At 39.2% G+C, this 15,112-nt stretch overlaps 1 protein-coding gene across 7 annotated transcripts in view; it reads right to left on the minus strand.

Moving 5' to 3' along the window:
• Greb1l (GREB1 like retinoic acid receptor coactivator) overlaps positions 1 to 15,112 on the minus strand; it is a 252,689-nt gene that overhangs the window by 75,253 nt on the left and 162,324 nt on the right. For 5 of the 7 annotated variants that reach the window (XM_076912998.1, XM_076913003.1, XM_076913001.1 and 2 more), the window contains one exon: positions 4,954 to 5,082. The exons of the other annotated variants lie outside the window; for them this stretch is intronic. In XM_076912998.1, coding sequence (XP_076769113.1) covers positions 4,954 to 5,082 — 129 coding nt within the window. The remainder of the gene's footprint in view (positions 1 to 4,953; positions 5,083 to 15,112) is intronic. 7 annotated transcript variants of the gene reach the window in all.

Below are 15,112 nucleotides of genomic sequence, written 5' to 3' on the forward strand. Positions count from 1 at the left end.
TTCTTTAGGTGCTTCTCAGCCATTTGAGTTTCCTCAGTTGAGAATTCTTTGCTTAGCTCTGTACTCCATTTTAAAATAGGGTTATTTGGTTGTCTGGAGTGTAATTTCTTGAGTTCTTTGTATATATTGGATATTAGCCCTCTATCAGATGTAGGATTTGTAAAGATCTTTTCCCAATCTGTTGGTTGCTGTTTTTGTCCTATTGACAGTGTCCTTTGCCTTACAGAAGCTTTGCAATTTTTGAGGTTCCATTTGTCAATTCTTGATCTTAGAGCATAAGCCATTGGCGTTCTGTTCAGGAACTTTCCCCCTGTGCCCAAGTAATCAAGGTTCTTCCCCACCTTTTCTTCTATTAGTTTCAGTGTATCTGGTTTTATGTGAAGGTCCTTTATCCACTTGGACTTGAGTTTTGTGCAAGGAGATAAGAATGGATCAATTTGCATTCTTCTACATGCTGACCTCCAGTTGAACCAGCACCATTTGTTGAAAATGCTGCCCTTTTTCCACTGGATGGTTTTAGCTCCTTTGTCAAAGATCAAGGTTCTTTTGATAGGTGTGTGAGTTCATTTCTGGGTCTTCAATTCTATTCCATTGATCTTCCTGCCTGTCTCTGTACCAATACCATGCAGTTTTTATCATTATTTCTCTGTAGTATAGCCTGAAGTCAGGGATGGTGATTTCTCTAGAAGTTCTTTTATTGTTGAAAATAGGTTTTGCTATCCTGGGTTTTTTGTTATTCCAAATGAATTTGAGAATTTCTCTTTCTAACTCTGTGAAGAATTGAGTTGGGATTTTAATGGGGATTGTATTGAATCTGTAGTTTGCTTTTGGCAAGATGACCATTTTTACTATATTAATCCTGCCAATCCAGGAGCATGGGAGATCTTTCCATCTTCTGAGATCTTCTATTTCTTTCTTCAGAAACTTGAAGTTCTTGTCATACAGATCTTTCACTTGCTTGGTTAGATTCACTCCAAGGTATTTTATATTATTTGTGACTATTGAGAAGTGTGTCATTTCCCTAATTTCTTTCTCAGCCTGTTTATCTTTTGAGTATAGGAAGGCTACTAATTTGTTTGAGTTGATTTTTATAACCAGCCACTTTGCTGAAGTTGTTTATCAGGTTTAGGAGTTCTCTGGTGGAAGTTTTGGGGTCACTTAAGTATATTATCATATCATCTGCAAATAGTGAATTTTTGACTTCTTCCTTTCCTATTTGTATCCCTTTGACTTCTTTCTGTTGTCTAATTGCTCCGGCTAGGACTTCCAGTACTATATTGAATAGGTAGGGTGAGAGTGGGCAGCCTTGTCTAGCTCCTGATTTTAATGGGATTGCTTCAAGTTTCTCCATTTATTTTGATGTTGGCTACTGGTTTGCTGTATACTGCTTTTACTATGTTTAGGTATGTGCCTTGAATTCCTCATCTTTCCAAGACTTTTAGCATGAAGAGATGTTGAATTTGTCAAATGCTTTCTCAGCATCTAGTGAGATAATCACATGTTTTTTTTTCTTTGAGTTTGTTTATATAGTGGATTACATTGGTGGATTTCCAAATATTGAACCATCCCTGCATTCCTGGGATAAAGCCTACTTGATCATGATGGATGATTGTTTTGATGTGTTCTTGGATTTGGTTTGCGAGAATTTTATTGAGTATTCTTGCACCCATATTCATAAGAGAGATTGGTCTGAAGTTCTCTTTCTTTGTTGGGTCTTTGTGAGGTTTAGGTATGAGCGTGATTGTAGCTTCATAGAATGAACTGGGTAGTGTTCCTCCTGTTTCTATTTTGTGGAAAAGTTTGAAGAGAATTGGTATTAGGTCTTCCTTGAAGGTCTGATAGAATTCTGCACTAAAACCATCTGGTCCTGGGCTTTTTTGGGTGGGGAGACTTTTAATGACTGCTGCTCTTTCTTTAGGGGTTTTGGGACTGTTTAGATGGTTTATCTGTTCCTCATTTAACTTTGGTACCTGGTATCTGTCTAGAAAATTGTCCATTTCATCCAGATTTTCCAGTTTTGTTGAGTATAAGCTTTTCTAGTAGTATCTGATGAGTTTTTTAATTTCCTCAGTTTCTGTTGTTATGTCTCCCTTTTCAGTTCTAATTTTATTAATTTGAATACTGTCTCTGTGTCCTCTCTTTAGTCTGGCTAAGGGTTTACCTACCTTGTTGATTTTCTCAAATAACCAGCTCCTGGTTTTGTTGATATTTTATATAGGTTTTTGTTGTTGTTGTTGGTTCTACTTGGTTGATTTCAGGCCTGAGTTTGATTATTTCCCGCCATCTACTCCTCTTGAGTGTATTTGCTGCTTTTTGTTCTAGAGCTATCAGGTGTGCTGTCAAGTTGCTAGTGTATGCTTTCTCCAGTTTCTTTTTGAAGACACGTAGAGCTATGAGTTTTCCTCTTAGCACTGCTTTCATTGAGTCCCATAAGTTTTAGTATGACGAGCCTTCATTTTCATTAAATTCTAAAAAGTCTTCAATTTCTTTCTTTATTTCTTCCTTGACCAAGTTATCATTGAGTAAAGTGTTGTTCAGTATTCACATGAATGTGGGCTTTCCAGTGTTTTTGTTATTATTGAAGACCATCCTTAGTGAATGGTGATCTGATAGGATGCAAGGGATATATCTTTTTGTATCTGTTGAGGCCTGCTTTGTGACCAATTATATGGTCTATTTTGGAGAAGGTACCATGAGGGTAGCACACACTCTTAACCACTGGGCCACACCTCTCCAGCCATATTAGGCTCTTTTTTTTTTTTTTTGGCTCTTTATAATCTATACTAATTCCATTTTTCCCCAAAATATACTTCTTGTATTATTTTTTCTTTTGAAAATCTTGAATTCCCCATTTTGTGGAGTTTGCTGACTCAGTGTTCCTAGTAGAGCCAAACATCCCTGTGTCCATTTTATTTTCAGTAATCCAACTGTGAAAGCCCCAGTCAAATTCATATCCAAGTCGTTAAAAAAAAAATCTTAAAGGCAGCTTTTAAGCTCCACCAGAAGGCAAAGAGCGAACAGCTTTTTCTCTTCTGGGGATATTAAGAATGATTAATGGGGATTCAGAAGTTGTCAGCCTTTGTGCTTTCTTTTTTAAATTCTAACTTTAGGGTCCAAGTGTAGTGGCACATTCCTTTAATCCCGGCACTCAGAAGGCAGAGGCAGGCAGATCTATGAGTTTGAGGCCAGCCTGGACTACAGAGAGAATTCTAGAACATCCAGGGGTGTTCCACAGAGAAACCTTGTCTTAAAAACAATAAATAAATCAATAAAGTAAGTAAGTAAGTAAAGCTTCATTTTCACTTTTAATCATGTGTATGCATGTGCGTTTATGTGTGGGCTTGTGCACAGTCATGTGATACCTACAGAGGCCAGAGGACATTATCAGATCCCCTGCTACTGGAGTCACAGGCAGTTGTGAGCTGCCTGAAGTAGGTGCTGGGAACCAAACCCCCATATTTTGCCAGTAGCAGCATGATTCTTAACTGCTTACCATAATTCTTGCATTATGAAGTCAACTGGATAACTGTAGTAACTAAGATGTTTACTGATCTATTATTTCATTCCTGTTTTCCTCACCATTATGAAGATTTTAGTTTGTTCATATCTAACTGGGAGATAAATAGCTCAAGAGATCCTGGGTTGGAAGAGAAAACAAGATGGGTTTTGTAAATTGTGATGCAGACAACAGAATGATGAGCTCTCTGTCTCCTTAAGTCTTACCATTTATTCTTAGGCACTTGATTGTTCTAGGGCTCCATCCTTCATTCACAGCCTGCCTCTTCCTGTATCTTTCATGGCTGATATTAACCTTGATGGTTTTACCTACAGGTTGTAGCTCTCCTCTGTAGCACACATCAGTGAGTGATGAACAGCTCCATTCATTCAGACTCCACAAGTCCACACAATCTTCTGGAGAGTCTCTCCCTCCTTCCACAGTTCCTCTCTCAGGTGATGGCATCATTAGCCCAGAAAGATGGGTGTTGGCTGAGACACCATCCTTTCCTGAGGGCTCTCATTTTGCCTTCCCTTTCCTGACCTGTTACCACGCTGGCTGTGGCCCTTGGCATCCCTCACTTAAACTGGTGAGATGACTTCCCAGCAGTATTTCTCTCGTCTCTGACATGTTACTGCCAAAACAGCCTGGTTCCAATTCTACAACAGGTCATTTCTCTGTTCCGTAAGTGGAGGGTAAACTCCATGCTCCTTAGCCTGCCTTCCTGTGGCTCTTTTCTCGTCTACCCACTACTCACTGCCTGCCACTTTGGGTTGTATATCTTATATTTCAAGTTCAATATTTAAGAAAGTTCTTGCACATGTGTTGTGATTTTCCTCCTTTCCTTCTTGCAGGAGCCCTCTCTCCTGATTTTTTTTTTTTTTCAGATCTTTGTATGTAGCTCAGGCTAACCTTAACCTTAATCTTAGCCTCCTAAGTGCTGGGGTTAGAGGTGTATACTTCTACACTAGCTCCCCATTTCTTTTTGTCATGTGTTTCTGCTGCCATTGGAATGTTAACTGTCTTTCTCCCATTCCTTTGGACAGGACTCCCTCCTCATTTTTAAGACCAATATCCTCTAAGGATCCACCCACAATTATTCCTGAAATGCTGGCTACAGCACACCAACAGATCTTGTAGGCATATCAGCTGTACTGGATTATGAGACACTCTTTGTTTTTATAACCTCAATTGCTAGTCACAGCAGGAGCATAAGAAATGTTTGTTGAGCAGAATCAAACTCTGGTATCGTCTCTATCTCATTTGACTCTTCTGGTCAGAACCTAGCAAGGACAGAGCTTTGTCTAGCGCTGCATTATCTCAGGCAGCTCCATGGCCAGCTTCAACCGGGAGCTACAAGGAGCGTGAGCATCTGTTTTCAAATATTTGTCAATGAGATTTCACACAAGTCTTTTGGTATTTATGAAAAACATGAAAGGAAGGAAGGACAACATCACCTGCAACAAAAGGCTTTCCTACAACCTGCAAAGATAAAGGCAGTGGTTTCACAACATTCTTATTCCGGGTCAGGTCCTGAGCTCCACTTAAATTGATTGCAGAATTAGATGGACTGAGAGCCGGCGAATCTTGAAATGAGAGAGGTTGTTTAAATTAGCAAGCATTTATATATGCAGAAAAAAAAGTTAACTTGGCATGAGTGAGCTGAGAAAAAAAAGAAGGGAGGGTTTAGTTCTTTCCTGGAACTATTCAGATGTTTTAGGCAGAATCTCTATGCATTCAGGTTTACTTAATTTTTATTTAAAACACATGCACTAGGATTTAGTATATGTTAGGTGGTATTATAAGTACTTCAAATATATTAGTTCCCTTGATCCATGTAATACTTTCATACTTTAAGTCATGGTAGTTAATCAAACTCAGACAACCTGTCATTAGGGTATCTACACTCCATATCCAAACTATGTCCACAGTTCCTTCAAAAACACATTGTAATGAAATATATCTATCGCTGTACAAATAAGTTTCTTATGTGTGTGTATGTGATTATACTTGTATACATATATGTGTGTATGAATACATATGAGTAGAAGTATATGTATACATGTGTGTGTATGTGGAAGACAGAGGTCATGTCAAGTATCCTCAGTTGCTCGCTACTTTGGTTTTTGAGACAGGGTTTTACTGAACCTGGTGCTCATTGATCTGACAAAACTGGCTAGTTAGCCTCAGGGATGCCCTGTCTCATTCTCCAGCATTGAATTTACAAGTACAGTGCTGCTCTGTCTGTAATCCAAGCAAGTTCAAGGTCAGTCTAGGAAACATGAGAACTTAAAAAAAACAAAACAAAACAAAACAAAAAAAACCAAACGAGTGGGTTTCTCTGTGGCCTGGCTTTCAGAGTATCAGAAGATGCTTTGCAGACTGCTATGGGAGAAAACTCATGAAGAGTCTCATGCAGCTGTTGAGTAGCACAATGAGACATTAACGTCATGGGGATAACCAATGGCTTTCTAAGTGGATTTAAGGCCTGCTCCTTAGGAAGAACCAATGCCTGGTGCTATAAACCTGACAGAGATCCATGGCTGGGGAGCTCATCAGAACTACATGTGAACCTAATAATATTGTTTTGGTCAACAGACGGAATCAGAATGGCCTCTCCACTTGTTTCTCCTCACCCACAGCTCAGCGCAGCTCTCAGGCACCATCAGAGGAGAACCTTCTTTGTTAAGTGGACAGTAGTTCACACAGAAACTTACAACTGCTTAAAGTGCAGTCAGTGCAGACAGAAATCGAGTGTCTGTGGAGTCATAAATGTGTCAGTTATAAACAAGACAGCCACTTCCTACACCTCTCCCCAAGGCTCAGGGAATATCGTGGAAGCAGAGATGGAAAGATTACAGGAAGGAGAGGCTAGGAGGGCTGGGGTAAGTAGTGTCTTCTAGAAATGACCTGATAGCAGCTCCAGCCACACAGACTTTCCAGCATGGATGGAGAGGGACTCATGAGCTCCTATCTGTAGCTGAGGAACTGTGGTCCTCCATACTACAGGGGATGGCTTCAAACCTATGAATGCATGAGCAGAGCAAATAAGACTCAGTGAGTGATTAAGGAAAAAAGAAGGACATGAAGCTGGAGGGACCAGCAGAGTAGGGAGTGTACCCAAGGGAGGGGCGAGGTGGAGCCGGGGGTGGGTATGACTAAAACGCATTGGATGTGTATGCTAAATTCTCCAAGAATCAATGAAAATACGACATTTGAAAAGGGTGTGGAAGTAAGTGAAAAGGCTCAGTAGATAAAGTGGTCGATGACAAACACACAGGCCTCAGTTCAGATCCCCAGGACCCATGGAAAAAGCTGAACTTGTTGACATGCACATAAGGTACATTGTTATAAAGCATGTAATAGCTAAGTCTATTGATTATATTTAATATGCTCATTCAGTATTAAATTATGTTTATAAAAGGATTAAAATTACAAATAAGTTGCTCAGAAGAAGTAAAAAGTTATATTGTAAAATATTAAAGAAAACTAAGTAAATGAGAAGATAGCATGTGCTCATGGGTCAGGAGACTTAGTGACAGTAAGGTGGCACTACTGCCCAAGTGTTCTGAAGATTTACTGCAGTCTATACCAGCACGCCAACGTGCTTCTTCCAGAAACTGGCAAGCCAATCCTGATATTCACAGGAAAACACAAGGGACTCAGGACAAACAAAATAATCTGTAAAAAGAATAGCAAGCTAGACAACTTACTTTTCCCAGGTGAGAGTCTCATACAAAGTTATCAACATTATACATGTGGTTTTGGCACATGATACACACAGATAAGCAAAATAGCTTTTACACTCTACACATTAACCCTTTAATCTTATGATCAGGTGAATGGTGACAAGAGAGTTAGGAAAATTCACTGGACAAGAAGACATTTTTTTAGCCATTAATTTGGGGATCACTGCATAGCCCTATACAATGGTCCTCAACTGTCACACCACACACAAAAATTAAGTTAAAATGGATTTAAATGTAATAGTATTTTGGCGCATTTGAGGCAAGCCTGGATAATACAGAGTTCCAGCAGGCTATGTAGGATGCAGAAATGAAGCTTATAACCTTGGCTTTATGCAAGCATTTCTTAGGTATAAGTCAAGAGCATAAGCAATAAAAAAAAGATAATTGAGATGGGTTTCATCAGAAAACAAAAGATAGATGAGTTGGAATTCTCTCTCTCTCTCTCTCTCTCTCTCTCTCTCTCTCTCTCTCTGTGTGTGTGTGTGTGTTTGTATGAGAGAAGAGAGAGACTGGATACTGGAACCTTCAGTCATTGCTGTCAAAGTACAAAGCAGGGCAGCCTTGTTGGCAAATAGTTCCTCCAACTCTCCCAGGCATGAAATTAGAGGTAAAAACAAATATCTGTACAAAGGAACTGCCTACAAATGTTCTCAGAATTATCTTCGTTTTATTGGTAGATTGGTTGTTAACTGAGAACTGAACATGCTGCCCATAAAGTCCTTCAGTGAGCCCCAGATATTCCAATAAGTCTCCAAATGTTAACGGAAATACCCACTAACTGATAAATGGATAAACAAATTTCAGTTTGTTTAGAGAATAGAATATTACTCATCAGTGAAAGGAGATAGATCACCAGCATATGCTATAAATGAGTCAAATGGAAGAAACCAGTTGGTAAACGTCAATAAAATGTCCAGAGTACAGAATCAGCAGAAACAGAAGGTAGATTTAGCACTGCTCTCAGATGAGGAGAGGGTTAGGCAAGGAGCTGGAGGCTTCTCCAGGGTGAAGAGAGACTCTGTTGAACATGGTAGTGCACTGGGCAGGAAGACTAAGAATTCCAAACAAGGATGAGCTTTATGTGAGATCATGTACCAATAACCTCACTACATCCACCAACTTGCAAACTTTTAATGGTTAAATTGTATGATGTAAGAATTAACATGTCAATGTCAATAAAATCATTATTCAAAATGCTGCAAGTACTTCCATAATATAAACAAATCTTTAAAAAGAAAAACATGATGTAAATAAAATAGAGGAACCATGTGTGACAGCACAGATAATTCACTACACACAGTCAACAAAAACCAGAAAGAGAAAAAAAGCTACTGCTGGTTGCCCTGCATCTCACTGGTCCACATTTAATGTCAGTAGGAGTTCCACTGGACGCTGCTCTCTGAATCCACTCTCTTGAAGAAAGTCTCCTACAAGTTCACATCTGGCTTTTCCAGCCCTTTGTCTCTGGGTCTTCTTCAAGACCATCAGGCTCCCTGAACATTGTAAAGCAGTCCAGAAATTCAAGGGAATATAATGCTTCAGAGGCAGCTCTCAATTAGTGAACTGCCTCCATGGATAGAAGCCATGAAACTAAATGCCAAGTTTCCTGTCTTTAGAAGGTAATTCAGGAAGGCTTTCAGTATGCTTCTTAGTGAATCTGATAGATGCAGACCTTTTTGGGCTATAATAATCACATAGAAAACACTTGCTTACACTGGCTTACTCTTGCTTCTTGGAATCCCTTCCCAAATAAAATCCAATACTGAAGTTCTTATCTTAGGTCCTAATTCTATTGGGACTCAAATCATGTCAACAATTTAACAGAGAAAAAGGCAGAAAAAAATATATACAGTGTTCATAGAAAAGTTAAATAGCTTAAGAGAGTCAATGTCAATAATAAGAGAGATGTAAGTGAAAACCACACTCAGATGTCACTGTTCCCTGTTGGAATGAAAAAAAATCCAAAGGTTTCCATAATAAATTTTGTTAGCATCTGTGCAAAAATGAACTGCCATGGTACACTGGTTCAACCTCCCTGGAGACTATAGCTATAGAAAATAAAAATGAGAACATATTAGCTCAGCACTTTCTGGACATTGATACTCAAACATGAAGTGGTATGTGGCAGTGGTGGCACACGCCTTTAATCCCAGCACTCATGCGGCAGAGGCAGGTAGATCTCTGAGTTTGAGGCCAACCTGGTCTACAAAGGGAGTTCTAGGATAACCAGGGCTATACAGAGAAACTTTGTCTCAAAGAAACCAACCAACCAACCAACCAACCAACCAACCAGCCAACCAACCAACCAAAACAAACAAAAACCCAGGATGTATGTTGGCATTACTCATTGCTGAATTACTTGAAAGCAATAGAACACCCTCCAGTGCTGGATCAGCCTAGGTAATTATTGTACAACTGAGAACCATGGCAATTCATTGCACTGAAAAGTAAGTGAGAAAGCATTCTACCTGGAAAGACCTCTCAGATGTAGCAATATGTTAGTGAGATATACAGGCAGTGATCAACCTGCTGCCTCTGGAGTAAGTAGATGCATCAAGGAGAATTGGTAGTTGTCCTTGATTAAATAGACATAAAGAACATCTAGAAAGATGTCTTTCTTCTTTTTTTATCAGTGTGAACATTTATCTGACATTTTTCTAACATTTATCTTATTAATTTTGGTTCATAGTTTCAGTTCATCACGTTCAAGCCATAACAGGCACAAAGAAACTAATTACGGTGACTATCTGCTTGTAGACAGGCATGTAGAAACTAGGTATGGAAGAGAAACTTACTGTACACATATGAACATATCATATATGTACACATGTATGTAAATACATGCATATAGTTATTAGCTAGGGTTTCTATTGCTGTAATGAAATATCATGACCAAAGAGCAAAAGTAACTTGGGGAGGAAAGAGTTTATTCAGCTTCTGCTTCCACCTCACAGTTCATCATCAAAGGAAGTCAGGACAGGAACTCAAACTGCAGAACACAGGAGCTGATGCAGAGGCCATGAAGGTCTGCCACTTACTGGCTTGTTCCTTGCTGTTTGTTCAGCCTGCTTTCCTATAGAAACCAGGACCACCATCCCAGGGATGGCCACACCCACAATGGGAGGACTCTTCCCCCTTGATCACTAATTAAGAAAATGTCTTACAGGTTGGCCTATAGCCCAATCTTACAGAGGCATTTTTCCAATTGAGGCTCCCTCCTACCTGGTGACTGGAGTTTGGGTCAAGTAGACATAAACCTAGCCAGATATCTTTAAAAATGTTAAACATTTCAAAATAGTAGAATAAATTGATTTTAATAAAGATAAAAATGCTTACATGTAAGCTGACAAATAGTATTTGAAGTGTTTATTAAATATATAAAGTGAAAGTTTAGTTCAGTAGTGGGTTACACAGAGTAATTTTAATTTTTAAAAAGACTTGTTTATTTTTATTTTATGTGTATGTATCTGCATGTATGTTTGTGCAACACATGTATGGTGGTGCTGGAGGAGGCATAGTATTTTTATGAAACTCTTGAGTGTGTGAACAAGTGGGTCTCTGATTCCTGTGCCTTCTCTTGAGCTATTTTTCTTCTGTGGTTTGCCTCGTTCAACTTTGATTTGATATCCTTTGTTTCTGTTTATTATACTTTATTTTGTTATTGCCTCTTAGGAACTCGTTCTTTTCTAATAAGAGTCATAAAGGAATGGATCCAGATGGGAGGGGATGTGGAGAGGCACTGGGAGGAGTAGAGGGAAGGGGAACTATAATCAGGATACATTGTATGAGAAGAGCCATACTTGTATCTTTATCCTCAAGTCTGCTGGTGCCTCTCTGTAACTCTTCTCCCTGCTTTCTATGCACAAGCAATCATTGGCCTGCTTTGTGCCATGTTCCCTTGAATTGTCTGGAGTTTATATTATATTATATTATATTATATTATATTATATTATATTATATTATATTATATTAATAGAATTGTGACTATTTTGGGGAGCCTAGGTACTTTAAATTCCCAGAAGTCTTTGGAGATCATCTTCAATGCTTTGACCATAATGTGTAACATTACATTATGTGTCTACAGATACAGTTAGGCATTTGAGTTGTTTCCTGTTTGGGATCATCACAAAGAATGTTGCCACAGACATTGTACACACGTTTTTATGGATATATATTTTCTTTCTCTGTTGAATAGAAAAGACATATGCTTAATAAGCAGTTAAAAATCTGTCTTTTTTTTCCCTAAAAGTTTTCCCATCTTATACTGAGTGTAATATATTAAAGGGTTTTTTGTTTTTGTTTTTCTGAGACAGAGTTTCTCTGTGTAGTTCTGGCTGCCCTAAAACTCTCTTTGTAGGCTCCAGGCTGGCCCCAACACACAGAGATTCACCTGCTTTTGCCTCCGAGTGCTGGGACTAAAGGTGAGGCTTAAAGTTATTTTTTTTTTTAATCATTGTTGTTGGTTTGGGCATACACTCAGTGTTCAGTACAGTCAGTCTTTAAAGTTTAGTCACTTTACAGTGTAGCACATAACAATGGCATTATGGCATTTTATTTTTTGCTTAGAAAGCAATTTTACTTTGATTTTTCACTCATTTGATGGGAAGCTTTCCCCTGTCACTTAGTAAAAATTAGTAGGAGATTATATAATTTTTCTTGTATCTTTTGAGGCTATAACATAGTCACATTATTTTCCCCCTTCCTTTTCCTCCCTCCAAACATCTCATAGGCCCCTCCTTACTCTCTTTCAAATTTATGTCTGCTTTTTCATTGCATGCATGAAATAAACATATATATTCCTAAATATGACTAGTTCACTAGCTCAGTCTGTATAACGTTGTTGTACCTATGTATTCAGGACTGACCATTTGGTATTGGATTATCAATCCCTGGACTCTCAGCACTCCTTAGTCACCAGCAGGCAGTTCTTTGTGTAGGATTAGCAGTCTTGTGGTCTTTCCCCCATCCACTTTGGCATGTCTATTGGAGTCCTTGTTTAGCTCATGTTTAGGCAGTCATGTTGGTGAGACTTGATGAGGGAATTTGATTTTTTGGAAAGAGAATGATTTCCATTCTTATTTATATGTATGTATTTGTCTGTGTAAGTGTATGCCACATGTGCAGAATCACATATCTGTGTGTGTCTTATATTTATATGTATGTGTTTGTCTGTGTGAGTGTGTGCCACATGTGCAGAACCACATATCTGTGTGTGTCTTATGTTTTGTTATCACTCATCCTCTTTATCATTTAACTGCCACACCTCTTACCCTCTGTTATGCCCCACTCCTTCCCACACAGACAGTACTGAATGCTACTCCCAGTCTTTTCACCCTTTCTTTGGATCTAATCTTTCTCATGGTCCTGGTCTACTGTTATGAACTAAATACATGCACATATGCATGCATACACTTATTGTTGTTGTTTTAATTTGAATTTCCCTAAAAGATGTTGAACATCTGTTCATACTGCTAGAACATTATTGTTATCCACACATGTCTCCTGTCTTCTTCCCCTTCCTTTTCTTCCTCCAGTCCTCTGGATTGAGACAGTCTTTCTGAGTTGCACAAGCTGGCCTTAAGCTTGTGATTCTCCTGTCTTTGGTTCTTGAGTAGCTGGAATTATAAGCATGTGTCACCATACATGACTGTTTACATTGTTATTATTGAATTTTGAAACAGACTTATTTATCCTATATGGGATTTTTTTTTCTTCTCCGAAACAAGGGTTCTATATGTAGTCCTGGCTGTCCTGGAACTCACTTTGTAGACCAGGCTGGCCTCCAGCTCACAGAGATCTGCCTGTCCCTGCCAAGTGTTGGTCTTAAAGTGCCCCTAGATGGGATTTTAAAATATGCTTTGCAAATATTTTTTTCCAGGCTGTGGCTTCTCTTCCTTTTCTCTTAATAGTATAGGTAAGGGGACAGGAAGGAGCTCAGTCAATAAAGCGCTTGCTTTGCAAGCATGGGTTCCATTTCTAGAGCACACGTTTCTTTGTTTTGTTTTAAAGAAAGAAAGGAAAACAAGCTGAGTGTGATGGGGTTCAAAGCTGGACGGATCCCGGGAGCTTGCTAGCCAGCCAGAGTAGCTTGCCTAGGGAACACCAGGCCAGTGAGAAACCCTGTCAAAGAGTGGATGGCACTCAAGGTTGTTCACTATCCTTTATTCCTACATATGTAATGAGTGCTGAGAAAAAAATCAGTAAAATGCAGAATCTCTCTATAGTTAGCTTAGTTCTGAGAAGTTTGGAATATTATACTATGAAAATATGTGGTAAAATTAAAAGACAGAAATACAGGTACCAAAATCTCTTTTTCATAAAAAAATCTTGGACTTTTTCATTAGTGTATACTTGTCTCTGTTCATCTAGACCAATGGCTCTCAACCTTTCAAGTGCTGTGACCATTAATACAGTTCCTTGTGTTGTGGTGACCCCATCCATAAAATTTCATTCCTACTTCATAACTATAATTTCCTATTGTTACATATCTTAATGCAAATATCTAAAATGCACAATATCTGATATGTGACCCCTGAAAAAGGGTTGAAACTCACAGATTAAGAACCACTGACCTAGACTGTCTTTTGAAAGAATATAATAAAAATAAATAAATTTCAGTATGAACTACTAAACTTCTTAAAAATTCCAGTTACTATGTTTGGCTCTGTGCTATAATGTTAAAAAAATGTACAAAGATACAAATCTTATCCCTAAGGGGTTTATAGCAAAAAAGGAAAAAAGGCCACAAGGTCTCACTATCTAGTTAGAGGTAGGCAGATATGTTAGCCAACGTGTAACCATGTTTGAAGAAAGGTCCCTGGGCAAGGACAAATATTTGACACAGAGGGGAACAAATCTAAAGCAGATTTGGAAGAGCATGGCTACTACCGAGGTCAGCTAAACGATGTTTTCTACAGACCGCTTTCTAGACAGTTGTCAGGAGGACAGAGGCATCCAAGGGTGGGGTTTGCAAGCAAAGTGATGAGTGAGTGAGTGAGTGAGTGAGTGGCCTCGGGAGGACGAAGCACAGCACGAAACATCTGGATACTCAAACAGCAGTCCTAAACAGGAGACAAAGCAAAGGAGGTCACCAAGTTCAGGAAGGAGTCAGATTTGAGGAGCACAGGCAGGTACATCTCCAAGTTCAATGCCAGTCTGCTCTACAAAGCAAGTTCCAGGATAGCCTGGGCTACCCAGAGAAAGTCTGTCTAGAATCCCAGAGCCCCCAGAAAAAGAAGTACCAGGAGGAAACAAGGCACATCCAGGACTGCTCAGGGTTGCTATAGCAACCTTACATTTTTTTCAATGTTTGAATGCATGTGTATGTATAATGAGTGTGTGTATAAGAGGGGGGTTCACATATATAGTGCACACATGGAAGTCACAAGACAGCCTTGGGCATCAGTCTTTGTCTTCCATTTGGTTTTGAGACAGATTTTGAGACTCATCATTCACAGGTCTGTATGCCAGGCTAGCTGGCTCTTGTCTCTACCGCTCATCTTCCCATATGGACATATGAATTACAGATGTATGTGTTACTGCATCTGGCTTTCATGTGGGCTCTGGGGATCCAAAGTCAGGGCTTCATGCATGCTCAGTAAGCATTTTTACCACTCGAGCCACCTCCCTAGCTCCTTCCCTAATTTTACATTTTAGAGAGCATCATCCACTCAGAGGTTCCAGACTACAGCATTATTATGAGAGACGACAGCACAGCCTCACTGTACAGTGAGCACCTATGCTCCAGCATGTATTCCCCACTAGGATGCTCTGTCGCATCATAGGCCCCTAGCAACAATCAACTGGCCATAGACGGTAAGTTCCGAAACCACAAGCCAAAAGAAAACTTTGCTCTGTCTGAGTTGAT

This window comes from Arvicanthis niloticus, chromosome 14 (genome assembly GCF_011762505.2).
Source record: "Arvicanthis niloticus isolate mArvNil1 chromosome 14, mArvNil1.pat.X, whole genome shotgun sequence".
Taxonomy (NCBI): domain Eukaryota; kingdom Metazoa; phylum Chordata; class Mammalia; order Rodentia; family Muridae; genus Arvicanthis; species Arvicanthis niloticus.